Source organism: Pseudorca crassidens, chromosome 3 (assembly GCF_039906515.1).
Source record: "Pseudorca crassidens isolate mPseCra1 chromosome 3, mPseCra1.hap1, whole genome shotgun sequence".
NCBI lineage: Eukaryota > Metazoa > Chordata > Mammalia > Artiodactyla > Delphinidae > Pseudorca > Pseudorca crassidens.
Window position 1 is genome coordinate 158,949,558 of NC_090298.1, and position 27,281 is coordinate 158,976,838.

At 52.2% G+C, this 27,281-nt stretch overlaps 2 protein-coding genes across 2 annotated transcripts; both read right to left on the reverse strand.

The window, feature by feature from the left end:
- Positions 1-1,239: 1,239 nt before the first annotated feature.
- On the reverse strand, positions 1,240-12,791 carry RASAL3 (RAS protein activator like 3). The gene is made up of 18 exons (XM_067733057.1): positions 12,705-12,791; positions 12,241-12,575; positions 9,645-9,775; positions 9,402-9,480; positions 9,238-9,299; positions 8,803-8,873; positions 8,125-8,251; positions 7,941-8,039; positions 6,941-7,483; positions 6,462-6,606; positions 6,064-6,208; positions 4,957-5,193; positions 4,668-4,869; positions 4,442-4,560; positions 3,126-3,516; positions 2,684-2,841; positions 2,097-2,160; positions 1,240-1,991 (listed from the first exon to the last, which is right to left on the reverse strand). Exons 2-18 carry the CDS (start codon positions 12,560-12,562, stop codon positions 1,848-1,850), a joined length of 3,039 nt encoding a protein of 1,012 aa, XP_067589158.1. The 5' UTR covers positions 12,563-12,575; positions 12,705-12,791; the 3' UTR covers positions 1,240-1,847.
- A 2,124-nt stretch (positions 12,792-14,915) lies between these two features.
- Positions 14,916-19,635, reverse strand: PGLYRP2 (peptidoglycan recognition protein 2). The gene is made up of 5 exons (XM_067730166.1): positions 19,453-19,635; positions 17,252-18,334; positions 16,722-16,932; positions 15,817-16,114; positions 14,916-15,041 (listed from the first exon to the last, which is right to left on the reverse strand). Exons 1-5 carry the CDS (start codon positions 19,514-19,516, stop codon positions 14,982-14,984), a joined length of 1,716 nt encoding a protein of 571 aa, XP_067586267.1. The 5' UTR covers positions 19,517-19,635; the 3' UTR covers positions 14,916-14,981.
- Positions 19,636-27,281: the final 7,646 nt, after the last annotated feature.

Below are 27,281 nucleotides of genomic sequence, written 5' to 3' on the forward strand. Positions count from 1 at the left end.
GCCCCCCCGGCGCGCCGCCGTGACCTCAGTGCGACAGCCCCGCCGCGCCGCCATGATGGGGAGGTCCGGGGGCACTCCCTCCCCCCCACCCCCGCCTAATCCACCTCGGTGGGGGGGCAGCTAGCAGCCGCGCCGCCATGTTGGGAGTGGCCAGTCGGGTGGCCCTTAAAGGGCCCGCGCGGCCTGAGAGTCCAGGGAGAGGCTCTGTTACCATGACAACATTCTTGTCCTCCTGCCCTCAATGGCACTTCATCACCCCACTGGTTCTTCCAATGCTAGGACTGCTAATAGCACCAGAAGAGTGGGGAGGGGGCAGGGAAGTTCCCCCGTGGGTCATTCATAGGTCATTATTGAGGACTCCACATGGCGAATCCTTAGCCTTCAGTCCCCTGCTCCCAATCAGCTACGTTCCAACCACAAGCTCATTCCCTACTTCCTCATTATGCACAGTGAACTTCAGTACCTCCATGCCCCTAGAGCTGCCCTAGGTCCCCAGAGTAAGACCCCCTTCTCCACCCAACCCCCAGGTTCACAGTCACTAGGACTACCCTATAATGCGCACATAATAGGACTGCTGCTTCGCCCACCCACCACCCATCCACATGTCCAACCACCCATCCATCTCCCCACCCATTCATCCACACATTCAGTGGATCAACCACTCATCTACCCAACCAGTCAACTAACCAACCACCTATCCACCCACTCCTCCAACCACCTGTCAATCCATCCATCCCTCCATCCAAATACCCACTCAAACCAACCATTAACCTCCCATCTACATACTCATCCATCCACCACCCAAGTAAATACCTACTTATCCAAACAACCAAGCAAGCATCCACCCATCTCTACACATAATCCTTTCACCCAGTCACCCAGTCACCCATTCACCCAACCATCAATTGCATGTTTGTCTTCTCCAGTAGAGGGTAAGTTCCGTGAGAACAGGAGTCTGTCTATCTAGTATATTATTGTTTCCCCACTGCTCAACTCAAGAGTCTCAGGAGACCTCAACAAGTGTACATGCAATACATATAACCACTTAATTATTTCAAATGTTTATTTCCTATTACCATCCAGACCTTTTCTAGGCAGACATACCCATCCCAGCTAACCACGTACTCAACTAATCACCTACCAGGGCAAACATCCAGCAAATGCTAACCTATTCATCTGCCTTTTGTCCTACCCACCCTATCCCTCACCCATCCACCCACCCATTATTCAAATGTCCACTCATTTTCCCAGTGACCACTCGCAGAGCTTAACCATCTCCACACCTACCCACCCCTTCCTTCATTTGCCTCCCAGACCCACGCCCTCACTGCATGAGGGAGCTGGTGTGGGATTTGCTCTCGTCTGGGATCTGGGAATTAGTAGAGGTGGGATCTGGGCTTCACTGAGAAGCAAGTGCTGCCCCTAACAATGACAAATACCTTTTACTGAACACTTTAAACTATGGGTCTTCTACTGTGTAAGGGACTTTAGATCCATTTTACAAATGAGGAAATCAAGGCTCTGAGAGAGTGAGGGCCTAAGGTCACACAGCTGGTGAGACTCTCCCTATATCACCCCCCTCCCCTGAGACCTCCAGTTAGGGGAGAGTTTGGGAGAGCTGAATGGGGGGGGGGTTGCTTTCTGATTGGCAACACTTAGACGCAAAAAAACCCCATCAATTTTTTACTGAAATCAAGATTTTACTGGGCAACCTGATAGTGCCAGACTGGTTGGCACCTACAGCTCCACTCCATACTGCAGGCCACGTGGGTTTGAGGCAGGGGTTGGAAAGGCCCCTAAGACCGCTTTCTCTCTGCTCCCAGAACACGTAGGGCCGAGTGGGCAGCTCAAGTGGTGTCTCCGTTGATGCAGGGTGCTTTGAGTGGCAGGGGCTGGCTCTGGGACCCCGATGTCCTGGGAAGAAGCTGCAGGCTCTGAATGGTCTCCCTCAGCTGGGCCTGAGTACTCTCTATCTCGGCCAGGCGGCACTCCTGGGGAGGCAGCGGCAGTGGACTCAGAGCCGGGGGAGGGTTGCGCCCAACTCTTGTTCCCTTACCCAGCCCAGATAGGCCCCAGGGCTCGGGCAGGGGTCTCACCAGACTTTTCAGCCTGTGGTCCTCATTGGTTGGAGGATCGCGCTCTGGATCCAACTTCGCGGTCCTGTGGGGATCAGGGGCAAAGGGAAAGAGTCAGAGGCTGAGGAACATCCCTCCAGCTCTTGGTAGGAGAGTCAGGGGCTCGGGGGCGAAGCTTGGAATGGAGGCGGGGTTTATCCAGGCTGGGGGGTGGGGCCTAGATCAGTCTGAAGAAGGGGCTGCTGAATTAGAGCCTGGACCGTAATGGGATGAAAGGACAAACCAACCAACCGTTGGAGGCGGGTCTTGGCTAGTCCTGAGCTGGGTCATGAGAGGGATGAGGGAATGCCCAGACTAAGAGATAGTGGGTCTGTCCCAATCTGTGTGGGAGAAGCTGACTGAGGGACTGGACGAGAGGCCCTCCCAGGGACTTGGGGCTGGTGGAGCTCAAGAGGCGGGTCTTAGGTGTGTTGGGGCGGGTCTTGCAGAGGGGGCGTGGCCGTGACAGGCATGATTTGGGAGGGACTGACTGGGAGGCGGGGCCTGAGCCGATCTCTTTAATAGAAAGCCCACCTGGGGGCGGAGCTAGTGGGAAGGGCGGGGCTTACCCTTCTTGGAGCCTGGTAGCCAGGTTCTGAAGCTGGCTCCGAAGCTGCTCCTGCTGCTCGCTCAAGGCCCGGATGTGGGTGCCGAGTGACTCCACGAGGCCGGACAGCGCCTTCTGATCCTGGCGCAGGGCGGCCACCTCGCACTGCAGCTCCGTCATCTGTGGGGAGGGAGCAGCTGTAACCTGAGCCATCGTCCCGCCCCTTCTCCCCAAGGACCCTGACCTCCCTGTACCCTGTGCTCTGCCTCCTCACCGCCCTGCCTATTGGGGAACGATGCCCTAATTGTACAGAAGAGGAAACTGAGGCTCAGAGAGGGTTGGGTTATGCCTGGGTCACACAGCACAGCAAGCTCGGTATTTGAACCGAGACCTGCCCATCTTTCAGTCTTTTTCCAATCCTGTCTCCCCACTCTGTGTGCGGGCGGACCTGGGCTGTACCTCACCTTGCCCATGGGTCGGTGGGTGCCCAGCGTTTGGTCTCTGTCCCGTGGCTGGTCCAGCTGGCGCTGCCAGGGAACCGACGGCTTCCGAGGCAGCGATGCTGAGGTTCCGGTCCAGGGCCGGCCGCGGGGCACGGGTCCCGTGCGTAGGGAGCCTTTGGGTCGCGGCCGCGGCCCTGCAGACGGGCGGTGGCGAGCGGGGCGGCCAGCCGGGACGCTCTGCGTGCGCTGCACCGGCCGAGGCAGCCGCGGGGGCTGCTCCTCGTCCGGCCGTGGCCGGGCCCAACTACCTGCGCCGTGAACGCTGCGCAGGGACTGGCTCTTGGAGATGAGAGGGGTATGCTTGGGGAGGTCTCGGGGGGCCAGAAAGCCAGGCTTCTCTCCTGCAGAGATGCTGGGGGTGGGATGGGGGAGCTCAGACGCTCCACCGGTTCCTGAGCGGACTGCATCTCTACCTCTGACCAGAAATAACCCCGCCCCTGATCTTTTACTTCTATGTGACCCTATTGCTGAAGGGATCACATTTTGACTTCTGATCCTGTCCTGGACTTCTGACAATACTCTCCCTTCTATGACCTTTGACACAACGTCAATCTAACCTCTGATTTCTTTCTAGCCTTGTCCCTGAACTCTGACACAGTGTTACCCTTGGCTTGAGCCTCTCTGTAACCTCTGCTTCCAGTTTGCCTGAGCTTGGCCTCTGCTCACAACTGTACCCTCTTCCTTCCCAATCTGACTCCGTCTTGTTCCCAACCTCTGACCTTAAACTCACCCTGTCTCAGCCTCCTGAAAGAACATAGTCCCTGACTTCTGACCTCCAAAATGACTCTGCCCATAACCCTTGACCCCATCTGACCCTGGGCCCGACCTGTTTGCAATATGAACCTGTCCCTGACCCTTGATGATGTGTCTCAACATCCTTCTGACCCACTCTGACCCCTGATTTGACCCTATCCACAACCTCTCACTGAAACCTGCCCCTCATTGCTGACCACAATGTCACTTTCTCTCTGACCCCAGATGTGACCTCTCCCTGATCTCTGCAATGCTTAATCCCCACCTCAGATTCCAATCTGACCCTGTGCCCGCCCTCTGACTGTACTGTGAGCCTCTCCCTGACCCCTGAGATGATCCTGTCTCCAGCCTCTGACCTCCATCCTACACTGCTTCTGACACTGACCCCAACATGACCCTGTTGTCTCTGACCCCTGACATGATCCTGTCTTCATCTCTGACCACAGTTTGACCCTGTGATGCCTTTGGCCCTTCCCCTGCTCCTACCCATCAGAACTGGATCAGACTTGAGGCAGGTAGGTTACCTGGAATGGACCTGGGCCGGAGGTGGTGCAAGACGCATTGGCACAGACACAGGTACAGGTCGGCCCTCCTCGATGGCACTCAGGATGGTGGGCAGTGGTTCCAGGCTGTCACGGGTTGCCTGGTAAAGCAATGCAGGGAGGATGCTGAGCAAGATCTCCAGGACCAGAGGCTCCCTACTCTCTTGCCTCCCTACCTCATATTCTGGGCTTTGGGCTCAGGCCACACCTGGTCAAGTTCAGCAAAGATGGTACAAAGCTGGGCATGCAGGACTGCCAGCTGGAGGGCCAGGTCACTGCTGCCCTGGTAACCACTGGGTGCTGTGTGCACATCCACCATGGCCACCTGGTCCAGGAAGCGTTGCATGGCAGGTCCATGATCCTCCAGGAAGCTATTCATGAAGCTCATGTAGGCCTCCTTCTCACCAAACCTAGATCGAGGCCCAACTGGGTGGGTCAGGTCAGGCATCTGCTACCCCCACGGCCCCAGCATGGCCTCCCAGCCTCCCAGGACTTACGGAGCATGGTTGGCGAGGTTCTGGATGACCTTGGCGATCAGCGTGAGGGTGCGGGCTGGGCCAGGTGCCGGGTGCTCTGGCGCTAGGCCAAAGAGGCTGGGTGAAAGAATGGCAGGACACAGGAGCCGCAGGAAGAGAGAGGCACACACTAGTCGGTACCCCAGTGCCTCAGAGCCACGTGCCTTGCATGCTTCTCGCCAGCCTGAGAAAACAGTGCCCAGCTCTGCTGGGAACCAGCTGGGGCAGAAAAGACAATGGTCAGAGTGGGAGGATATGGGCATAAAGTTCATGGATGATCAAAGTGCTACGGTCAGGTGTCAGGAGACACCGGCATTCTGGGTCAGGATTGAAGACATTGGGGATAATGATGCTTGGGGTTATAGGTCCATTTAGGGTCAGGGTTTGTTTGTGGTGTAGTTATCGTGGTGACTTCTGGAGTCAGTAATCTTAGATTTGGGGGTACACGTTCACATGAGGATGGAGGCCATGAGCTTGGGATGTAGCTATGACTGGACATGAAATTGGGGTGCCAGACATGATATGAAATAGGATGGGATTGGGGTTACAGGGTCACCTAGGTTCAGAAATCATGAGATTGATATCCTAGATGGCATGGGATTAGGCATACAGGTTAACCTAGGGTCAGAGGTCAAGGAATTAGAATCCTAGGAATCCCAGTTATATGGGATTTGGGACACAGTGTTACTTAAGGTCAGGGATCATGGAATTGGGGGTATGCCATTACTGGAATCAGAGGTCATAGGAGTGAGATCCTATGTTAATTGGGGTCAGGTGGCATGGAATTAGGGTATGGGGTCACCTGTAGTTTAGAAGACAAAGAATTTGGTCCCAGGTTACTTGGGGTTAGGTAGCATGATATTGGGAATGGGTTGCCAAATTTAGCAAATAAAACTTTAGGATAAACAGTTAAACCTGAATTTCAGATTTTAAAAATGAACACTTTTTTTAGTGTAAGCATGTCCCAAATATGGTATCACATTTAACTGGGCATCCTGTATTTTATCTGGAAACCCTAATTGGGAGTCAGGGTTAGCACAGTGGCTAAGAGGCAGGGTTAGGCTCGGGTTCTGGGGCCCTGATTCTCACTCGTAAGAGTGGATGATGCTCTCAAAGACCTCCTTGCAGCTGTTTCGCAGTCTGATCTGGTGCTGGGGCAGCTCTGAGGCCGGGCACTTGCTGGGGTTCACCTCACAGTCCTCAGTGGAGGCACAGAGACGCCGCACGACCTGTCCTGCAGTCCAGCACAGCCAGAGAGGGGCCAGCCCATGACCACCACAACCCACAGCACCCAGCCTCCAATTCTATCTCCAAATTACTCTGGAGGCACCTAAAATCTTGGGGAACCCCTGATTCCTTCTAGGATCTGAGCATCCCCAGGGCACCACCCACTACCAGAATCCAAGTTACTCAAGGATTCTCAGATCTCCCCTGGGGTGTCCTAGTCGGCTCAGCTAGGCCTCTGACCCCTGCCCCACTCTGCTTACCCAGTGTCTTTTGGAGGTAATCCTGTGCTACCAGCTTCATGTACTCATCGATGGCCTTGGTGGCCAGTGTGTTTTCCCGGAACAGAAGAGCCTCACGGCCTCCACTGCGTGCCAGCTCCGCGGTGCCCAAGTCTGTCACCAGTGCCTGGGCATAGTGGGGTTACGATGCGTTGGGCGCAGACTGAGTCAGGGGGAATCCCTGCCCTTGGCGGGTCCCTCACCCCTGGGGCACAGGCCCACTCCTCATAGCCGCTGCCCAGGCCCAGCCCTCGCTGCTGGGGCTCTTAACAGGCCGGAACCTCCACCCCTCCAAGCGCAAACTTGGGCCTCGCAGTGCAGAGGCTCAGCTCAGACCCCGCCCCTCAAGCTGCCCAGCCCCTCGAAAGTGCCACTCTGGTATTGTCCCCACCAACTCCCCCCTGGAGCGCGCGATCGGTCAGCCCCTGGTCACCCGGGTTCGTCCCGTCGCAGCGCCGCACCTGAGCCCGGCCGGTGGCCCGCAGCACGCGCACCATGGCAGCCGCCAGCTCTTCTTTGGCCTGAGCGGACAGCGCGAGCTCGAGCGCCCCGCAGAGGCGCGCGTAGTGGAAAGTGAGGAACTCAGCCAGCTCCTTGTAGCGTTCAGAGGGCAGCACGCGCAGGCGCCGCGCCCGGATTCGTGCCCGCAGCGCCGCGCCCGCTGGCGCCCCGAGAAGCGGGAACCAGCGCTCCAGGCCCGCGGCGGGCGCGCGGGAGACACATAACTCTTCCAGCGCCAAGGCCACGCGGCCCAGCACCGCGTCCCCCGGGCCCGCTCCGCGTAGCCGCAACGACAGGCGACGCGCGGGCGGCAGCGCCTCAAAGTGGAAGCGTTCCGCCCAGAAGAGCTGGCCCGGGCCAGCCCTCGGAGTTGTGCGAGCCAGCAGTGCGCCGTCCAGCCACAGCTCCGCGCGGACTCCCGGCGCCCCCGCCGCCGCCCGGGGCAGCCCCTTCACTTCGTGCACCCACACGCTCAGCCACGTCTCTTCCCGCTCAATGTTGTCCTGCGGACCGGAGTAGGGGCGGGGGCGTGGCGTCTGTGCTCCACATCGGGCACCAGAGGTGAAGAACGGGGCCCGTGCTCCCAGGGGGTCGCTGGGCCCCTGGGGGAGGACAGTGAGGCCACGGGGGTGCCCAAGATGGCTATGCGGAAACCCTCTAGCTTTTCTGGGCTCTCCCGGAGAGATCAGGGCTCTAGGGCATGGAGGAGTAGCCGCGGGGTGGGGACTTGGAGACTGCCTGGGGTGCAAATAGGGCTCGGATTGAATACAATCCGAGCTGTGCAAGGGGCTGGTAATAGATGCAAGTGGCGGGGAGGATCTCGGAGTGGCTGCAAAAGTGTAGGGGGGCAGGTGTGTCCAAGGGGCAAGGTTTTGGGGCGAGTGGGATTTGGGGTGGGTGGAAGGGGCGGGGCCCGGGCTGTGGGAGGGGTCTCCAGGTCCGACCTTGCGCACTACCGACCTGACTAGGCTGGAAGTGGCGACGAATGTCCTCTATCCAGCGGTCTCTCTCAGCAGCCGAGCGACAGGAGAAGCAGCGGCTCCCGCCCGCCCACGTTACCTGTTGAGGAGGGGCATCCAGCGTGCGGTTGAGACCAAGGGTGGAGCCAAAGGGTCAGGCGAGGCGGAGAGTTGCCTGCACGTACCTGGAAGCAGTGGGGCTCCTCCAGGAGGCTGGGGTGCAGTGGCCAGACCCGCACGTCCCGCTCGGCGCCCAGGTCCAGTTCCGAAAGCTTGGCCAGCGATTCCCGAGAGCCCAGAGCACTGGGGGGTCTGGTGAAGGCGCACATGAACAAGCTGTCATTCCTACCCACTACCCCTCCCCCACCCCAACTACCCCTTACAGCCTGAAGGGTGGAAGCCAGGAGGGACTTGAACCTAAATTGGACTTGAATCCTCCTTTTGACACTTAATTCGCTGTCTGAACTCCAGTCACACTGGCCTTGTTTTTGTCACTTCATCTGTCCTCTTGACCTTTGCACTTGCTGTTCCCTCTGCCTGGAATGCTTTTCCTGACCCTTTCGGCCTAGTTAACTTCCATCTATCCTTCAGATCTCAGCTCAAGTGTCCCTTCCCTGACACACTCCCAGACCAAGGTGTTGACTCAGCTGCAGTTTTAGAGTTATTGTGTCAGACTCTGCCCCCACCATTCAACAGAGGGCTGGCTCAATGCTAAGGGTCTTTCAGTGGCCCCAGCATTGCCCAACGTGGGGCAGGACACAGAGGGCCACAGGGGATATTTGGTGAAAGTCAGAATTATAGGCAGGAGGAGGGGAAGGGGCAATGTTGACTCCCAGCCCCTCCAGCTCCTCAGAGACCCTTACCCATCCTGGGAAGCATTGGCTCCTAGCTCCGATTTGGCCTTTTTCTTCTCTTTCAGCCGCTTGAGCAGCCCCTGTGGGGAGGGGGATGTCAGCTGGGCAGAACCCTGTGTTCCCTCCTCAGCTCCCTTCCCCCCAGGGTGTCCTGGAAGATCTGTTGGTCTCGAGGGATCACAACCTCAGGCTATATTAGCAGGAATATTAAAGGCAATCAACAGCTCCCATTTCTAAAGCACCAATCACATGCTTTCCTACATTCTCTATGGACTTTTCATAAACAGCCCCAAGCAGGAGTTTCTCTTTCTGGCTCCATTTGACAGATATGGACACTATGATCCTGAGAGGGTCAGTGACCTGCCTAAGATCACCCAGGAAGAGTCCCCCTTTCACCTCTGAAGGTCGGAAAGTCTTTGCTCTCTCCTCCACCCCCCCACTTACCCGAATGTTGTGGACCTCGTTGGGGCCAGCGGCCTCTGGCTCGGTCTTTCCAGAGATCCGATCTGTGGGTGGTCAGGGGTGGAAGGTTGGGGGGTGGGATCATCGTGGATTCTGCCCCACCTTGAGAGGCTCCCCAATCCCCAGCCCCCATCTCTCAAGCTTACCTGGATCCCTGAGGTTCCCCAAGGCCACCTGGATGCTGCCCTCGGAACTAGCACTCCCCACCCGGGGCCTGCAAGGACGCTGTCCCCCCAAAAGGGTGGGTGGTCAGAAAGGAGAGGCAGGCAGACAGACAGAGGGAGAGGCAGACGCCTTTCTGTTATGCCCCCTCATCCCCCGCCGTTACCACTGTTCTGTCTCTCTTCCTTCCTCTCCTTCCCTCCCCTTGCCCAGGTGTCCCCTCTTACCTCCTCCTCACCCCCAAGCAGCACCAGCCTCCCATCAAATAGGGTGAAGGCCCCGATGTTCCAGATGGGCACGTCGGGTGGGGGGGCCTCTGGGATCTGTGGGGCAGGGGGCTCCAGCTCCGGCTCAGGCTCTGGGTAGAGGAGGAGGTGCTGGGGACGTGGGAGTCCTTTCTTCTCCCTCAGAACAACCTCTCCACTCCCCAAGGCTCATCAAGGGTTCCCTCCTAAGTGCCCCCTCTTCCCAATCCACCCAGCAGCCATGTCAGGTGTTGGACAAGCCTCCACCCCTCTCCGGGCCTTGTCCCCACTAACCATGGGTGGTGATGGGTGGTGGACACAGCCCCACCGACTATGTGCCCCGCGTACTGTGTTTACTGCTTCACACACCTCTCATTTAATCCTCCAAAAGCCATTCGATGGGCTATTATAACACCCATTTTACCAAGGAGGAAACTGAAAACACATAGAAATTGAGTGACTTGCCCAGGGTCACACAGCTTGTGAGTCACTGAGCTGGGCTTCGGATACAAGCATTCTTCTCTCTCTCTCTTTTTTAATTGACTTAGTACCATCTTTACACAAATCGAACATACACACAAACACATCAACAACTATGGAACTGTATCCATTAAACTTTGATAAGACAACACAAAAGAACTAACAAATAGCTAAGATGTTGCTGAACTGAAAGCATTTCCAATGAAATTTTAATTTTAAGAGGTCCATATTTACATAGTATGTTAAATGCTTCTGCATCTCATTTTAAATGCATGATAAATAAAGAACAAAGATAAAGGTCGCAACAGATCTTCCGAGAGGGTTCAGCCTTGTGGTGGTCTGATCTCACTGCGAGAAATGCACTGAAAATGGAAATAACGTTACTTGCTAATTTTCCTTCTTTCCTTTTCATAGTTTCCTTCAAGGAAACTAAGCCTTTGTTCCAGGGCCTGGCTGGCACTAACAGAGCCCATACTCAAGGGTCGTGTACATACAAGCATTCTTCTCTTAAGCAAGACAGTGGGCAGGTCCAAGAGGTTAAAAAACAGGACAGCAGCCTTGGTTCCTTACATAAATAACAAGTCTAAAGGGAAAAGTGTTCAAAGTCTGAGAAAGGAACAGAAGAAGGGCAGGGTTGGGAGAAGTGCAGTAGGAAGGCCTCCCAGAGAGAGTAAGTTTACAATGGGTCTTTTTTTTTTTTCTCTAATTTTTTGGCCATGCTGCGTGGCATGTGGGATCTTAGTTCCCCAACTAGGGATAGAACCTGAGCCCCCCGCAGTGGAAGCGTGGAGTCTTAACCACTGGACCACCAGGGAAGTCCCCTGCAATGGGTCCTGAATAACAGATTGGGTTTTGACAAAGATGGAGGAGATCGTGGCATGAATGGCTTGAGCAAAGCCTGGGAGGTGGCACATGGCCTGGCCCAGGGAAATAAAGGGAAGGGTGAGAAGGGCTTGGAGGGCTTGGAGGCTGGAGGGGAAGGTTCAGGAAGAGATTAGTGTGGGGCTTTGGGTGTCAGTTAGAAGAGCTGGGGTTTTATCCTGGAGGTATGAGGAGCCATGGAGGTGTTTGAGTAGGGGAGGAGCAGGTCTGCTTGTTAGAGAGCTCTCACTGTATCCTATGGCGTGGGCAATACCTGACACCGTGGAGGGGGCTGAAGGGATGCCTCTGCAAAGTGGGAATATGAATGATGAGAAGCAGATGAGCTTCCGGGAGAGGAGGGCTGGATCAGGCCGCCCAGATTACCTGTCTGTCCCATTGTTTTACCACCAGGGGAATAAATGATGACTCCCACTTGCTAACGGATCACATAAAATGTGCTGAGTCCTAGACCAGCGTTACATTCATGAGCTCCAGTCCTCAGGATATCCTTTACTCTTCTAGATCCCTCTGTGTGACACTTAGCCCCATCTGTCATTTTCTTGTTTGTTCTAGATCCCTCTGTGTGACACTTAGCCCCATCTGTCATTTTCTTGTTTGTTTGCTGTCTGTCACACCCACTACACTATGAGCTCCACAGGGCAGGCAGTTTCGTCCGTTTTGTTCACTGCTGTGTCCTCAGAGTCTAAATCAGGGCAGGCCTAGAACGTAGTAAATGCTCACAGACCTCTGTTTGAATGAATGAATGAACGAATGAAATAATATATCCTTCAAGGTAGGAATCATGATTCCCATTTAACTTATGGGGAAGCTGAGGCTCAAGGAAGTGAAGAAACTAAGACATGGAGGCTGGAGGGCAGGAGAGCAGGAGGCAGCAGAGATGGGTATCCAGGCAGGAGAGAATAAGCCTGGGCCATTGAATGTGAGGAGAGACCTACTGGGGCCAAGAGCCATTTGGCATCTGGACCGTGCTACCATCAGTCTATTCCCTGTCCCTTCCCAGGGCTGGACCCCCAGCTCACAGGTCCCTAGCCACTCCCACCATGCCCAGGCCCTGGGTAAGGGGGAGAGAGAGAAGAGGGCAGCCAGCCGGGCCCCAGCCACTTCCTGTCGGGCTTTTGCACTCCCCACAACTTCCTGTGTCTGTAAGGCTGATGCTCCGGAGGCAGACAAAACCCAAGCATCTGGGCCTCCCAGCCTGGGTGGGGGAGCCATGTACCTGAGGTCTCTGGCTCTGGTTCTGACTCCAGCGGTGGGCTCTTATGCCTTCCCCAGAGGGTCTTGGATATTCGGAGGCGGCTCGAGCGCGACTCCTTGTGGGGCGCAGAGAGGACACGACGAAACAGCGAGCGAGGGGCCGGCTGGCTGCTGACTGTGGGCTCCTGGTGGCTCAGCGCCCTCCCCCATCCTGCAAGGCGGCCCCAGCGGAACCCTCCAGCCCCCTTCTCCCCACAACCTCCTGAGTGCCAGTGGTAGGAGGTTAGCGGCGATGGGGCTGCTGGCTGGGTTTGGGAGGCCAGGCTCGGCGAAGGTGGGTCCATGGCAGAGATTCTCCTGGGGGATGATAGGGTGACAATTCTGCCCAGTGTCTGCCCACATGTTGTCTTCATCTTGGCCCCCTCCCTACTCTCAGCTCTGCCCCCAGGGAACCCCCTTGGGGGCCATATGCACTCCCTCTCTTACCTTGATTTCCTGACCAGCCCCAGAATCAGCAGCCGTCTGCACCCTGCCTGGCTTCCTCCCGCTGAACGCAACTCCACGTGACCCTGTCTGTCCCACCCCACCCCACAGCCAAGCTGGGAGGGCACAGTGAGGGCAGGATGCAAGAGGAGAGGAGGTGACAGAGCAGGACTCAGAATCTCTCACTGACCAGGAGGCAGCACATGCCCCTCTCTGAGCCTCAGTGACCTCCTCTGCAAAATGGGCCCATGCTGACTAAATGCTGGAACTCTCATCCACTGCTGGTCAGAGTGTAGACTGATTCATCCAAGTTGGAAAACTGTTGTGACCTATGAACATTGACCACACCCTTCTCCTCTGACCCACCAGTTCCACTGCTAGGTATACACCCAACAGACATGCCCACCAGCGCTATTCATGATAGCGCCAAACGGAAAACAACCCAAGTGTGCATCTACTGTAGAATGAATAAATTGTGGTCTCTTTACACAGTGGGATATTATGTATCAATAAGAAGGATCGAACTCAGATGAATCACAATGTTGAGCAAAAAAACCCAAACAATGAAGAGTAAACACTGTGTGCTTCCATTTATATGAAGTTCCAAAGCAGGCAAAACTCTGTTTAACAATTCAGGATATTGGTTTCCTTTGGAAGGGCCAGAGACTGGGGAGGTGGGGAAGCACAACGGAGGCTTCTGGTAGCTGATCATGGTGGTTTTTTTTTTTTTTTAAATTGAGGTGAAATTCACATAATATAAATTTAACCTGTTGTATTTCTTGAGCTGGGTGTTGATGACATGGGTATGTTCTGTTGTGAAAATTCATTAACCACACAGTTTGGTGCCCTTTCTTATATCTCTGTGATACCACAATAAGTATTTACTTGAAAAAAGAGGTGGCCACATGCTGTTCTGAGTAATAAGTGAGATAACTTGAGAGTCAGTAGAATTCTGGCCCACTGGCCCCAGAGTGGGTTTGAGTGCCAGCTGGTCCTTCTCTCACTGTGTGACCTCAGGCAAGTCATTTCCTCTCTCAGAGCCTTGGTTTCCTGATTTGTACAAGATGATAACATCAGTTTCAGAAGGTTTATAATGGGACACTTTGTTTATTCAGCAAATGTTTCCTGAATGCCTACTATGTGCTGGGTACTGGAAAAGCTACAAGGAACAAAATAAACTTGGTTCCTGCCTTCCTGGAGCTCACAGTACAGCAAGAGAGACAAATCTTGAACATGAATGCAGGACATTTCTAGCTGGTGAAGACTTGGAAGCAAATAGACAGAGTAGAGGCTGAGCAGAAGTGATGCACTTTGAGCTGGAAAAATCCAGGAGGGCTGAGCATGAGGAGGAGCTGGTCATGGGAAGAACACGCCAGGTAGAAGGAACGGCTTGTGCAAAGGCAAGCGTGACCGGAATTCACAGGGTGGGATGGGTAGGACTGCCTTCACGAGCATGTGACCTGTGCAGTCACCGGGCTCAGAAGGGCTCTGCATTGCGCTTGATTTAACTTTTTGGACAGGGCCTGCATTTTTCATTTCGCACTGGGCCTTGAACATTCTATAACCTGTCCTGAGGAAGAGGGTCTTCAGCGAGGGTCAAAAATCCTTTTCCTGGTGCTGGACATGTTCTTGCGGGTGCACATACCTTAGCTATGCCCACCTCATTCTTACCACACTCAGTCCACTCACGGCACATACAGGTAGAGTCTCCCTGTGTTCCACCATATCTCTGAGCCTGTACCACTTCACTGCATACGGGCCCCACTCCCAACTCCCTGCATTTTTGCTGGAGGACTTTCTCTGACAGGTGGAGTCCACACTGCCCGTGCAACAAGCAGTCCCAAAGTGCCAACACATTAACACTGCCCTGGGAGCAGCCCTCAGCCAATGACTATGGAAGTTGGAGGATCAGTACTCCAGCTGCCTTGCCCTTTGAGTGGGATGACTCTGCGGTGTGTGACCTACACTTTCCCCCAAAGGTCCCTGGTGGGATTGAGCTCCACGTGCCTCCCATACCCACATGCCTGATAAAGCACCCTTTCCCAGCTGCCTTCCCTTCCCTGTGTCGCTTCCTTATTCCCCAGCTGACATGTCCTGGGATCACTGCTCAGACGACTACTTATCGACAAGGATTCTTGTCCCAGGGTCTGCTTCTGGGCAACCCTAAACTAAGACAGAATGTGCAAACGCAGATGATGCATGGACACAGGCTTTCTTCCCATGGTCTCTTTATTGGAGGTCTGTGGCTAGCAGGATCGTTGGAGGTGGCCTCCTACTGGATCACCTAGAGGCCCTCCTGGATCTCCTAGAGGCCCTCCTGGCAGTTCTTGGTTTCACGTTCTAAAAAAGACAAGGCGGTGGGGTGGGTGAGGGGTCATGGGGCTGGGTCTGCCTTCCTCATGGTGGCACCCTAGATGGTAAGAGGACAGGGGCCCAAAGTGAGGGGGCAGGTACAATGCCAACGGCAGGCCAGCGAAATGAAACGGAGTGGTAGCTTGAAGGTACAGCTAGATAGCACAGGGATGTTATAGAGGTGTTTTTGTGATCATGATCAGAGGTTGGGGTGCAGTCATCAGGCTGAGGTTGTGCTGACTGGGCCTGGATTGCTCCAGCGTAAGAGTTGTCGTCAAGGGTCAGGAAGGCTGGGGCTAGCAAGCATCCTCAGGAGAGGATTGTCTCTCTGAGACTCTGAGATTGTCTGAGCAGAGGATTGCAATACTAGGTTAGGGGCTGGACAGAAGCTGTGTAGGTAAAAGGGTTTTCTGTAGAGGGTCACAGTCTGGGTCAGTGTTGTGTGGATGGGTGGGGGCGGGGCTTTGGGTAAGGGGCAAGGATGAGGGCAAGTTTGGGTGGCTGGGATGAGGTTGTGCAGACAGAGTGGCAGAGTGGGTAGGCTATATTGCAAGCAGAATGACTGGAGTCTGAGTCTAGATTGCCTGAACAGACGAGCTGCAAGGGGGTTCAGGGTCCTGACTGAGGCTGTGTGGGCACAGGGTTACAGGAAGGAGTGAGGGGCCTGCTGAGGTTAGGCAAGCAGGCAGGGATCAGGGGCCGTGCTGAGCTTGTGTGGACAGATGGGCCTCAGGCCGAGGTAGTGCAGGCGTCGGGGACTCACCTTGTCGAAGTGCGGCCAGGTGCGCAGCTGGTTGAAGAGCCCGTCGCCCGGGCAGTCAGTGCGCACGAGCTGGCGGTGGCCGAGCAGCGCGTAGTCTGGCCGCAGGAAGCCAGCGCGCACAGCGCAGCGCGGGAGCTCGTCGCGCACCGCGCGCAGCGCGGCCTCTGCGGGCCGCTCCGCAGTGTAGTTGCCTATCAAGGCCACGCCGAAGCCGCGGGAGTTGTGGCCGAGTGTGTGCGCACCCACCCAGTGCCAGCCGCGGCCCTCGTACACGTAGCCGTCTGAGCCCACCACGAAACTGCGAGGAGAGAAGGAAGCATGCACCACTTGGCGTGAGGCCCCGTCTCTCATCTGGCCCTCTACCCCAGTTTCCGCACCTGTGCCAAGGGCCGCCGCCACCCCAAGTCCCGTCCGGTCGCGCTGACGCTACCCCGTCCAGCCGTGTCCCACTCCCCGACCTAATGCCACCCCAGAAACCGTCCCGTTTCTCTGGATCTACCCCCAACATTGGCCTCATCTCTTTCTACCCAGCTCCCTCCCCATTGTCTCAAGTCCAACTCCTGCCCAATTCAGAGCCCTTTTCTGTCTTAGGTCATATCCCATCACTGCCCCGTCCCAGACTCAGCCGCTACCACAGGTCCTGCTCCTCTCCCAAGTCCGGACTCCTTTCCTAGTTCCCACCCCAAACTCAGGAATCCACTGTTAAGCTATTTCTGCTCCATGTTAAGGCCCGGATCCTAGTCTAGGCCGCTCCCCTCTCCACACTGGCTCCACCCACCATAAACTCCTTGCCAGCTTGGCTCAGGTCCAAACCCCGCCCCCCTCAGTCAGGCTCTGCGCCCCCAGGCTCTACACTGCACCACCACTTGGTCCGCCCTGCCAGCGACTTGCAGGTTGCCGCCCACCTGTAGCCTATGTCGTCCCAGCCGCGAGTATACTGGTGGAAGCGCTGCATAGAGCGCATGTCGGCGGCGCAGCGCTCAAAGTCCGTGCAGGGTGACGCGGGCACGTATGTGTGGTGTACATACAAGAACCCGAGCGGCAGCTGAAGTGGCTTCGGGCGGCCCTGGTACGGGGCCGCGACCCAGCGGCAACGTGGGTGGATGGCTGGACACCCTGAGAGGAAGAGAGTCCAGCACGGGAGTAAGCAAGCGTTTCTCTGCCTGCCGCCTCCTCCCACACTAAGAGCGCATATAAGGATCATCCCTTCAGTCTCTTCCCAGATTTGGGGACAGTTCAGTCTCACACCACACTGGCCCCCATTGGGATCTAACTTAACTAAATCTAACAGCATCCTAGTCCTGTTGGCCTCCCAGCCAAAGCCCTTATTTCCCCCTCTGGAATCCCCCAGTCCTAGATCCTCCTGACCTGTGGGGCACTGAGAATGTCTGTATATATGAGAAGGAGCATTACAGGGGGTGGGGGCCCTTCTCACCTAGGAAGGCCTCAGTGAACTCCTTGGTAGCATGGGTGGCCACCTGTGCCAGCTGTTCTTGGCTCATACCCTGAAGTTGAGGGTGTGCTGGCTCCAGCCTCTGCAGCAGGATGAGGGCCCCCCATACCTGCTGGGTCAGAATGGGAGTTGGAGTCAGAGCAGCTCCGTTCTGCCGTCGGAAGTTGCTGCGAAATCCTGGGTCTCCTGCTACCCCGGCTCCGTAGTACTGGCTCAGCAGGTGGCTGAGGGGTGGCCGGGGCTCAGGGGACCGGCTCAGGTAGTCTCCAAGGAGGGCCCCATCCAGGGCACCATTGAGGAAGGCCGTGGTGAGGGTTGATGCTTCAGGGTCCAGGAGCGTGAAGGTCCGGGGAAGAGAGAGCTGGTCCCAGCAACCCTCAGTTCCCAGTGAATGGCTCCAGGTCTGAGGGCCCTGGAGGAAGTTCAGGCCCAGGTCTCTGGCCAGGGTGACCACTAGGAGGCTGTCCACAGTGGTTGGGAACTTGGCTTTGGTATCTGCTGAGGAGGCTTGGACATCTGGAGAGGTGACTTGGACATCTAGATCTGTGGCTCTAACGTTTGGAGACACAGCTCCGACATCTGCCCAGGTGACATCTGAAGAGGTATCCCTGAGTCCTGGGGAGGTGGCTCTTACATCAGGAACCGTGGCTCCAAAGTCAGGAAAGGTGACGCCAGCGTCCGGAGGGGTGCCCGTGCTGTCTAAGGGCAGGTTTACGACCCTGTTCCCCTGCAGCCCTGCCTCCAGCCCTGCCAGAAGAGGCTCCACAGCCACGGTTGAGCCATCGGGTGCCAGCACCACCCCGCATTCCTTCCCGTCCCACACACCATGTCTCGCCACCTCCATGGTCAGGCCTTGAAGCTCTGGGCTCAGTGAAGGAGGATCCAGCATGGTGGTCTTGAGACTCTGCTCCTCCAGCAAGAAGTGTTGGAGAGGGTTGTGGGCACAAGAGTCGTGGGCTGACAGCAGCCATGAAGAGGCAGTGTGGCCAGCCTCGGTGGCTGGTGCCTTCTGCTCGAGCTCAGCCAGTGCCTGGATGACAGAGTCCATGAGCAGGGGCAGGGTCGCTGAAGGAGGAGGGATGGTATTAGCCCAGCAGCCCAGCACCACCTGTTACTGAGCCTCCCCCTGCCGTTTCTACATCTTCTCAATGCCCCCTGCCTTCGTTGGACAATCTTATGATGTCTGACATTGTCCTTGTGTAGGTGAGGAAACTGAGGCACAGACAACAAGTTAAGGAGCTTAGACTATCAGCGAGCACTGGGGAGCCATGGCAGGTTCATGAGCAGGGGAGATACATGGCCAGGTTGGAATTCTGATTGCTCCTTTGAGTGCTGTGTGGAGAATAGATTTTGGGGGGACCAGAGTAGAGAAGGGGAGAGAGTTTAGAGGTAAGCAATGAAGGTGGCTGAAGCCAGGATGGTGACGCTGTGATGGACAAGAGTGGGCAGAGTCTCCAGATATTTTGAGGGAAAGATGGACCGTTTTTCATGATGGATTGGAGTTTGGGGAATTTTAGAGGGAAAGGTGTCTCAAAGGATGTCCAGGGGAGGGTGGGCCTGTGCCTTGTGGGAGAAATGTCTATGGCTGAACTTGGAACTTAGAAGTCTGGGACTCAGAGCTGGGGTGGGTTGTTGAATAATTAAACCTTTACTATGTGCCAGGCACCATTCTAGGTGACTTATATAACAACCCAGTTAATCTTCACAAGGACCCTATGAACGTGGAGAGGTTAAATTATCTACCTAAGATCACATAGCTAGGAAGTGGCAGAGGCAGGATTTGAACACAGGAAGTCTTAATCCTTACACTCTGCTGACTGCTGGAATTCAGGTTCTTCTCCAGACAGTTCACTCAGTGATTCCTCTCTAGCTTTGTTCTTCTTTCTGCCTAAAATGTCCTTTCCTGCTTCACCACCAAGTAAAATTCTTCTTCCTGTCCTAGATCTATGTCCCCTCCTGCAGGAAGCCTTCCTGATTTTTGCTCTTTTGGCCCCAGTTTCTTCCCCCAGCCCTTGCCCTGATCCTAGGGGGCTGGGAGCATCTGTGTTCCCAGACTGGAGGTTCCTTGAGACTGGGGCCTCCTGGATCTAGCCTCACCCTGTACAGGGCTGGACACAGAGGGGCAGCAGTATACTTCTGCTGAAATAAGAGTCCTGGCCTCAGGCCTCTTCCTTTTGACCTACCTGTGCCTGGCTCCGGCTGCAGCAGCAATCCGTACAGGATCCATAGGATAGCCTGGACCACCATTGTGGGCTTCCAGTTTCCAGGGGAAGTATCCAGTTTACCTCAGTGGAGACTTTGGCAGAGCTGGAAGGAGACAAGCATGGAGAACTGAGAGTGCCTTTGGCTACTGTCAAAGTCCAGCGGTGAATGACACGGCTGCCACTTGCAGAGCTGTGGGCGGGAGGCAGTGGTGGCGTGGGTACAGAGTGCCCTGGTTCAACGTCATCTGGGTCTCAGGGGCTTCCCCCATCCTATCCTGTTCCTCCCAGGGTGAGGTCAATGGTCAGTAAGCCAAGCGCATTGCAGGAGTGGCCTGGAAACTAGGTAGTTCAGATTCCAGCAAACTCTGCCCATTCCCCAGGAGAGGTAAACTGAGGCTAATGCAGCAATCCACCCTTCCTATGGTGATCGTTCTGTAGCTGCTTCTGGCCACCAGAGGGGACTCTCAGGTGCCGCCCGACTGGTAAGACTGGCTGTGATGAGGGTGAGGAGAGAAGGAGAGGCCTGAACTCGGCGCTGCCTCTGCTTTCTTTGATGCCAGCACTTTAGCCTCAGGCAGAGGATGAGTGCAGGGGCCGAGGATTGTTTTTGTTGAAGTAGCGTAGGGAGACCCGAAGATGTCATCTCTCATCTCATTCCAGCTCCGGATCCCAAGCTACCAGAGGTAGCTGAGAGCAGGAATTGGGCTGGGGTGTTTGGGACCCTGGCTTTGTCCCCGGAGCGGACTTCTGGGCTCACCTGGGTTGGCAGTGAGGGGTCCTCCCTCTTCCTCTGGTGCCTGTGGCCAAGTCCTGCTGAAGAGAGCCCTCCTCCTCTTTATCCAGCATCGGGTGGGATGGGCTCATCATGGCTGGGGCTGCCGTGTAAATTACTTCACTGTTGGCCTCCCATCTCGAAACTAGCCTGGGGAATTTCCAGGAGACCCACCGGGCTGGGCACTCAGCACAGGGCGGGCCTTGGGCGGGCCTGGGAGTGCCCAGGCTAAGCCAGGCCTGGGATTCCCCAGGGGACCTACTTAGATATTGAGTGTCCTCTTTCTGGGCACTCAGCATGGCCTAGCACAAAGCTGGACACACAGTAGGGGCTCACAGAGTTAGATGCTAAGAGAGGAGGATGAATAGAGGCTGCTCCCCAGGAGATTCTGAGGAAATCTCCTCCTCCACGTCCCAGTTTCTGAGGATTTGGGGTCAGGGGCTCTGCCTGATAGAACCACGTGGAAGATGTGGGCTGTGTGTCCATCCGGTGCAGGATTAGCGTGAGGAGAGTGAGGGTGTAAACTTTAAGGTGGTGCCGAAAATCTCAGCATCAAGATAAATAATATTCGAGCACAATGCTTTAAAAGACGAAAAGAAATGCAGAAAAAATCCATGATGAACCAAATATCAACATTTTAATAAAGACAGGGTCAGGGGCAGTGCTGTGCTTAGACATCTTGGAGCCAGAAGTGAAAGGAAAAATCAGGAATTCTGATCCTGTCTTTGTGCCTCCCTTGCTTTAACTTCATCCAGGCCCTACATCCACCAGGGGTTAGCCCCCAGGATGTTGCGGGGTAACTGTCACATGAGATCCTCACCTAATGTCTGCTTGGTCTGGGAATGACCCTGATGTGGCATCATGGACCTTGGGTTTGTCCCTCTGATTCTCCCACTGATTGTGGCTGTGGAGAGACCCTTACAATTTTATTTAACTGCCAATTTATGCTCATTCTACCCAGCAGGAGGGTGAGCTCAGAGATGTTAAGTAACTTGTGCAAGGTCACATAGCTAGAACCTGGGGAAGACTCCAAGCCCAGTGCATGTTTTCACTATCCTGTGGCTAGGTCAGGGTCAGAGTAATTATACCTCTTCATGCTGGGCAAGTGTTTGCAGACTGGCTACAGAGCAACTTCACGCCCAGTAATTCTTGGGCCAGCCAGATGGGCAGCTTTGATACCCGTTTAAAGCCTGAAGTTTGTGGTAGGAGCTGGGTTGTATTGGAGTCAGGGACATGTCATGGCCAGCCAACATTTCCCTCAGGGTCTATCTGGGATTTGTGACCTTCTTGGGTAGGACCCTTCCTTCAGGAAGGCTCCTTGATTACCCCTGGCTCCCCACTTCTCCCATTCTGGCTCCCTAGCCCGGGATTCCTACCTTTGACCCAGACCTGTCCATACAAGGTCTAGAGTTTCTCTGTCTGGTTCCATCTCCCCCAGACTAGGAGATGTTGAATTCTCTTGGGATGTCCAGAAATGCCCACCACAGGTCAGGGACCAGATGGGTAGCAGGGAGTGACTGTTGAGTACACCATAGACCTGATTGAGGATGTGGGGTCAATTTGAGGTTAGGCTCTGAAACACACACATGCAGACACCCACACACCAGCGCACCTGGTCTTGGCTGGGCCTGGGAGGCAGCACAAAGGCTGGGATTCCCATGATGAGTCATTTCCCGCCCCTGCTTCCCTCCCACTTCATGAGGCCCACTGCCAGGATATGCCAAGGCCCCTCCAGGCTGCAGACAGACCAGGGGTCTCATAAGAGTACCCAGGGCCTGGGGTCATCTCTAATGGAGGTAGCATTGGCACAGAGAGACAGAACCCTGGGCTTTGGATCTGAAGTGAACCTGGGATTGAGGCCAGAGGCCAGAGGAAAAGGAACTTGGGGCGGGGCAGGGCTGGGCTTGGGGCCAAGATCAGAGTTAATAACATTCATTTTGGTAACAGTAATGATAATAATAATGAAGAACCTGATAATAATAATAAAAACTTATGTGCAAGTCTCTGAGATAAGATTTTATATGCCTACATTTATTTAAATTTAATTTTTTTAATTGAAATATAGTTGATTTACAATGTCGTGCCAATCTCTGCTGTACAGCAAAGTGACTCAGTTATACACATAGAGACATTCTTTTTTTTTTTGACCACACCTTATGGCATGTGGGATCCTATTTCCCTGACCAGGGATTGAACCTGTGCACCCTGCAGTGGTAGTGCGGAGTCTTAACCACTGGAACGCCAGGGAAGTCTTGAGACGTTCTTTTTTAAAATATTCTTTTCCATTATGATTTATCACAGGATACTGAATATAGTTCCCAGTGCTATACAGTAGGACCTTGTTTATTCATCCTATATATAACAGTTTACATTTGCTAATCCCAAACTCCCAGTCCTTCCCTCCCCCACCCCCATCCCCCTTGGCAACCACAAGTCTGTTCCCTATGTCTGTGAGTCTGTTTCTGTTTTGTAGATAGGTTATTTGTGCCATATTTTAGATTCCACATATAAGTGATATCATATGGTATTTGTCTTTCTCTGACTTACTTCACTTAGTATGATAATCTCTAGTCATATCCATGTTGCTGCAAATGGATTATTTCATTCCTTTTTATGACTGAGTAGTATTCCATTGTATATATGTACCACTTCTTCTTTATCAGTTCATCTGTCGATGGACATTTAGGTTGTTTCCATGTTTTGTATATGCCTACATTTTAAAATTCAGCTCTGGGTTTTGTGAAGAGATGTAATATTCCATTGTATATATGTGCCACATTGAAGAGATGTTTTAAAGCAAGACTGGGCAAACCACAGCCTATGGATTGACTATCTGTTTTGTAAACAACATTTTTTGTTTTTTTTTCAAGGTGAAATTCACCTAACATAAAGTGATGTTTTTATTATTTTTTAATTTTTTCACACCTTTATTGGAGTATAATTGCTTTACAATGTTGTGTTAGTTTCTGCTGTACAATGAAATGAATCAGCTATATGTATACATATATCCCCATATCCCCTCCCTCTTGAGCCTCCCTCCCACCCTCCCTATCCCACCCCTCTAGGTGGTCACAAAGCACCGAGCTCATCTCCCTATGCTATGCAGCAGCTTCCCACTAGCTAAGTATTTTACATTTGGTAGTGTATATATGTCAATGCTACCCTCTCACTTCCTCCCAGCTTCCCCTTCCCACACTGTGTCCTCAAGTCCATTCTCTACAACTGCGTCTTTATTCCTGCCCTGTCACTAGGTTCACCAGTACCGCTTTTTTAAATTCCATATATATGCGTTAGCATACGGTATTTGTTTTTCTCTTTCTGACTTATTTCACTCTGTATGACAGATTCTAGGTCCATCCACCTCACTACAAATAACTCAGTTTCATTCTTTTTTTTTTTTGCAGTACGTGGGCCTCTCACTGCTGTGGCCTCTCCTGTTGCGGAGCACAGGCTCCAGACGTGCAGGCTCAGCGGCCATGGTTCACGGGCCCAGCTGCTCCGTGACATGTGGGATCTTCCCGGACCGGGGCACGAATCTGTGTCCCCTGCATTGGCAGGCAGACTCTCAACCACTACGCCACCAGGGAAGCCCAGTTTCATTCTTTTTTATGGCTGAGTAATATTCCATTGTATATATGTGCCACATAGAAGAGATGTTTTAAAGCAAGACTGGGCAAACCACAGCCTATGCATTGACTATCTGTTTTGTAAACAATTTTTTTTGTTTTTTGTTTTTTTTTTCAAGGTGAAATCCACCTAACATAAAGTGAACCATTTAAAAGTGTACAATTCTGTGGCATTTAGTACATTTGCAATTTTGTACAACCATCACCTATATCTAATCTAGTTCCAAAATTTTCATCACCCCAAAATAAAACCCTGTAGCCATTAAGCAGTTACTTTCTGTCATCTACCAGCCCCTGGCAATTGCCAGTCTGCTTTCTGTCTCTGTGGATTTACCTATTCTGGTCATTTCATATAAATGGAATCAAACAATATGTGACTTTCTGTGTCTGGCTTTCTTTTCATTGAGCATAAAGTTTTCAAGTTTCATTCATATTGTAGCGTGAATCAATGCATTTTATTATGAATCATTCCTTTATATGGCTGAATAATATTCCATTCAATGGATGTAGCACAATTTGTTTACGTAAAATGAAAGTTTATCGGAACACATCCTCTCCCATTTGTTTACATATTGTCTATGATTATTTTCATGCTCTAATGGCAGAGTTGAGTCATTGTGATGGAGACCATTTGTCCTGAAAAGTTGAAAATACTTACTCTGTGCATCCCCCACCTCCAGCTTTATTGAGATATAATTGACATAAAACATTGTATAAGTTTAAGGTGTGCAACGTGATGATTTGTTATATGAATGTATTGCAAAATGATTACCACAATAAGGGTAGTTAACACATCCATCGCCTTACTTCACATATTTATTTTTTATGTGTCTGTGGTGAGAACTTTAAGGTGTAATCCCTTAGCAACTTTGAAGTATACAAAATTGTTGACTATAGTCACCATGCTGTATGATAGGTTCTCAGAACTTATTTATCTTATAACTAGAAGTCTGTACCCTTTGACCAACATCTCCCCATTTCCCCCATCCCCAGCCCTTGGCAACCACCATTCTACTCTGTTTCTATATGTTTATTTTTTTTTTCTTTTTTAAATTCCACATGTAAGCGAGACCATACAGTATTTGTCTTTCTCTGCCTGACTTATTTTACATAGCATAATGCCATCAACTTCCATTCAGGTTGTTGCGAATGGCAGGACTTGCTTATTTTTTAATGGCTGAATTGTATATTTATTTATATTTATATCTATCTATCTATCTATCTATCCATATCACCTTTTCTTTATCCATTGAGAGGCACTTAGGTTGTTTCCCTGTCTTGGCTATTGTAAATAATGCATCAGTGAACATGGGGTGCAGATACCTTTCTGGGTAGTGGTTTCATTTCATTTGGATTCATGTGGCCTTTAAATAAAGTTTGCTGACCCCTGCTGAGCCATCCCACCCAGATTCCTATTCTCACACTGTTTCTTACTAGCTAGAGAAAGAGCCTTAGTCTTGAGCCCTCATTTTGTCCATCTCTGAAATGGGATAATAGTACCAAACTCATAGGGTTTTTGTGAGAATTAAACAAGGAGATACATGCAAAATGTTTAGGACCATGCCAGCATGTGGAAAGCATTCAATAAGTAGAGTCATTTCTGCTCATCCACCTGACTGCCCAAGCCTCCCTAGCAGAGGGTCAGCCCACAGGATAATCTGTTACGGCCAGACTCCATGTCCTGGATGAGTCCAGACTCACAGTCATTTATTATTTCTGCACCTGGGGTACTAGTCCAAGTCAAGTCTTCCCTACTGGCCCCAGTCCCCCACAATACACACATATCATCTCAGAATAACATAACAACAGTACCTTAAACAATGTGATTGTTGAAAATCCATTTAAGACGTTTTTTTCTGGGTTTTTTTTTTGTCTTTTGGGTATATCCCATTGGGAACGCGCCATCAAATTATTGTCCCGTAATTGTCTCTTGAAATAGTTTCATTTTGTAGTTTTGCCCCTAACCTGAAGCTTTTGATTTTTAGGAAATTTCTTTTGGAGGACAGAAAGTTTTTATTTTTTTTAAAACCGTAACAACAATAAAAACAACACCTCATGATAAGATTGTGCATTATAATTATGTGACTAGAAAAAATGTGGGATTAGAAAACATCTCAACTAACAGGATTTATATTATTATAATAACTGTTATTATTGAAAAATTCACCTCACTATTCCACCACCCCCATTTAAAAATATCTCTGAATATTGTACTATAACAAATGCAACTTAGACTAACTGGGTCATTCAAATAAGGTAATGCCACTTTACCTTTTTTTATTGTGGTTAATATACATAACATAGATTTTACAGTTTTAACCATTTTTAAGTGTACAGTTCAGTGGCATTAAGTACATTCACATTGTTGTACAACCATCACCACCACATCTATCTCCAGAAATTTTTCATCTTCCCCAACTGAAATTCTGTCCTCATTAAACACTAACTCCCCATTCCAGTTTCCCCCAGCCCTTGGCACTCACCATTCTATTTTCTTTCCCTATGAATTTGACTGCTCTAGGAACCTCATATAAGTGGAATCATATAATATTTGTCTTTTGTGACGGGCTTATTTCACTTAGCAAAGTGTCTTTAAGGTTCATCACTGTTGTAGCATGTGCCACCGTTTCCTTCCATTTTAAGGCTGAATAATATTCCATTGTATGGATACACTACACTTGGTTTATCCATTCATCTGTTGATGGACATTTGGGTTGTTTCCACTTATGACTATTGTGAATAGTTCTGCTATGAACATGGGTGTACAAATATCTATTTAAGTTCCTGCTTTCACTTCTTTTGAGTATACACCTAGAAATGGAATTGCTGGGTCATGTGGTAATTGTATGTTTACTTTTTTGAGGAACTCCCATACTGTTTTCCATAGTGGCTGCACCATTTTACATTCTACCAACAGTGCACAGGGTTCCAAGTTCTCCACATCCTCACCAACATTTGTTATTTTCTTTTTTTTTTTTTGCGTAAGCGGGCCTCTCACTGCTGTGACCTCTCCCGTTGCGGAGCACAGGCTCCGGACGCGCAGGCTCAGTGGCCATGGCTCACGGACCCAGCCGCTCCGCGGCATGTGGGTCTTCCTAGACCAGGGTACGAAACCGTGTCTCCTGCATTGGCAGGTAGACTCTCAACCACTGCGCCACCAGGGAAGCCCTGTTATTTTCATTTTTTATATTAGCTATCTTAATGGGTGTGAAGTGAGGAAATTATTTATTAAATCTAATATTATTTTAGAATTATGTAAATAGTTAAATGGTTCCAAAGTCAAATATACAGAATAAGATATATAGAGAGACATCTAGCTTCTATTCCAGTACCCTCCATCATGTTCTTTCCCTTCCTCTCAGATAGCAATTTACAATTTTTTTCATGGTTTACTCTCTCTCTCCCTCTCT

Coding starts and splice junctions, on each gene's coding strand:
- PGLYRP2 (XM_067730166.1), bottom strand. CDS start 19,516: ATGGTGGTCCAGGCTATCCTATGGATCCTGTACGGATTGCTGCTGCAG. Junction 16,933..17,251: donor GTTCACTGAGGCCTTCCTAG/GTGAGAAGGGCC, acceptor TCTTCCTCTCAG/GGTGTCCAGCCATCCACCCA. Junction 15,042..15,816: donor CCTGGCCGCACTTCGACAAG/GTGAGTCCCCGA, acceptor TGTCTTTTTTAG/AACGTGAAACCAAGAACTGC.
- RASAL3 (XM_067733057.1), bottom strand. CDS start 12,562: ATGGACCCACCTTCGCCGAGCCTGGCCTCCCAAACCCAGCCAGCAGCC. Junction 6,209..6,461: donor TTACCTCCAAAAGACACTGG/GTAAGCAGAGTG, acceptor GCTGGACTGCAG/GACAGGTCGTGCGGCGTCTC. Junction 5,194..6,063: donor AGCATCATCCACTCTTACGA/GTGAGAATCAGG, acceptor TTTCTGCCCCAG/CTGGTTCCCAGCAGAGCTGG.